At 59.0% G+C, this 1,423-nt stretch overlaps 1 protein-coding gene across 1 annotated transcript in view; it reads left to right on the top strand.

Annotated features, from left to right (window-relative positions):
- The window catches only part of LOC119588820 (basic proline-rich protein-like), an 80,069-nt gene that overhangs the window by 78,423 nt on the left and 223 nt on the right, over window positions 1-1,423 (top strand). Inside the window, exon 3 of the mRNA XM_037937467.1 lies at window positions 376-1,343. Within this exon, the coding sequence (XP_037793395.1) occupies window positions 376-1,343 (968 nt within the window). The remainder of the gene's footprint in view (window positions 1-375; window positions 1,344-1,423) is intronic.

Raw genomic sequence — 1,423 nt, 5'->3', positions numbered from 1 at the left:
CCTAATGTCTACCAATCGAAGAGATTTTTTTTCTTTTATCCTTCACCTTTTTTTTTTTTTCTTAAAGATTCCTATATTTCGACACTTTTTTTTCACAAACCTGATACCTCGTTCATTATGGCGATCGGTGACAAGCGCCTTCATTGGAACTTTTCGAATCCCAAATATGTGTCAAATTCGATGAAAGGTTAAGATCCCTCCCCCTTCCCCCCTTCCCCCCTTCCCCCCCTCCCTCTCTCCCTCCCCTCCCCCTCCGCCCTCCGCCCTCCCCTCTCCCACCCTCCCTCCCCTCCCCCTCCGCTCTTTCCCTCCCTCTCCCACCCTCCCTCCCCTCCCCTTCCGCCCTTCCAACCTCCCAACACTTCCCTCCATCAGGGCTACCAACCTCCCAGCACTTCCCTCCATCAGGGCTACCAACCTCCCCGCACTTCCCTCCATCAGGGCTACCAACCTCCCAGCACTTCCCTCCATCAGGGCTACCAACCTCCCAGCACTTCCCTCCATCAGGGCTACCAACCTCCGCACATTCCCTCCATCAGGGCTACCAACCTCCCTGCACTTCCCTCCATCAGGGCTACCAACCTCCCTGCACTTCCCTCCATCAGGGCTACCAACCTCCCCGCACTTCCCTCCATCAGGGCTACCAACCTCCCCGCACTTCCCTCCATCAGGGCTACCAACCTCCCCGCACTTCCCTCCATCAGGGCTACCAACCTCCCCGCACTTCTCTCCATCAGGGCTACCAACCTCCCCGCACTTCCCTCCATCAGGGCTACCAACCTCCCAGCACTTCCCTCCATCAGGGCTACCAACCTCCCTGCACTTCCCTCCATCAGGGCTACCAACCTCCCCGCACTTCCCTCCATCAGGGCTACCAACCTCCCCGCACTTCCCTCCATCAGGGCTACCAACCTCCCCGCACTTCCCTCCATCAGGGCTACCAACCTCCCCGCACTTCCCTCCATCAGGGCTACCAACCTCCCAACACTTCCCTCCATCAGGGCTACCAACCTCCCAGCACTTCCCTCCATCAGGGCTACCAACCTCCCAACACTTCCCTCCATCAGGGCTACCAACCTCCCCGCACTTCCCTCCATCAGGGCTACCAACCTCCCCGCACTTCCCTCCATCAGGGCTACCAACCTCCCGCACTTCCCTCCATCAGGGCTACCAACCTCCCCGCACTTCCCTCCATCAGGGCTACCAACCTCCCAGCACTTCCCTCCATCGCTACCAACCTCCCCGCACATCCCTCCATCAGGGCTACCAACCTCCCTGCACTTCCCTCCATCAGGGCTACCAACCTCCCCGCACTTCCCTCCATCAGGGCTACCAACCTCCCCGCACTTCCCTCCATCAGGGCTACCAACCTTCCCGCATCGAAGCCGGCTCAAGAAAACCCCACTTTGCATTCAACCAACAC

Source organism: Penaeus monodon, chromosome 24 (assembly GCF_015228065.2).
Source record: "Penaeus monodon isolate SGIC_2016 chromosome 24, NSTDA_Pmon_1, whole genome shotgun sequence".
Lineage (NCBI taxonomy): Eukaryota > Metazoa > Arthropoda > Malacostraca > Decapoda > Penaeidae > Penaeus > Penaeus monodon.
This window is presented reverse-complemented; position numbering and strand designations above follow the sequence as displayed.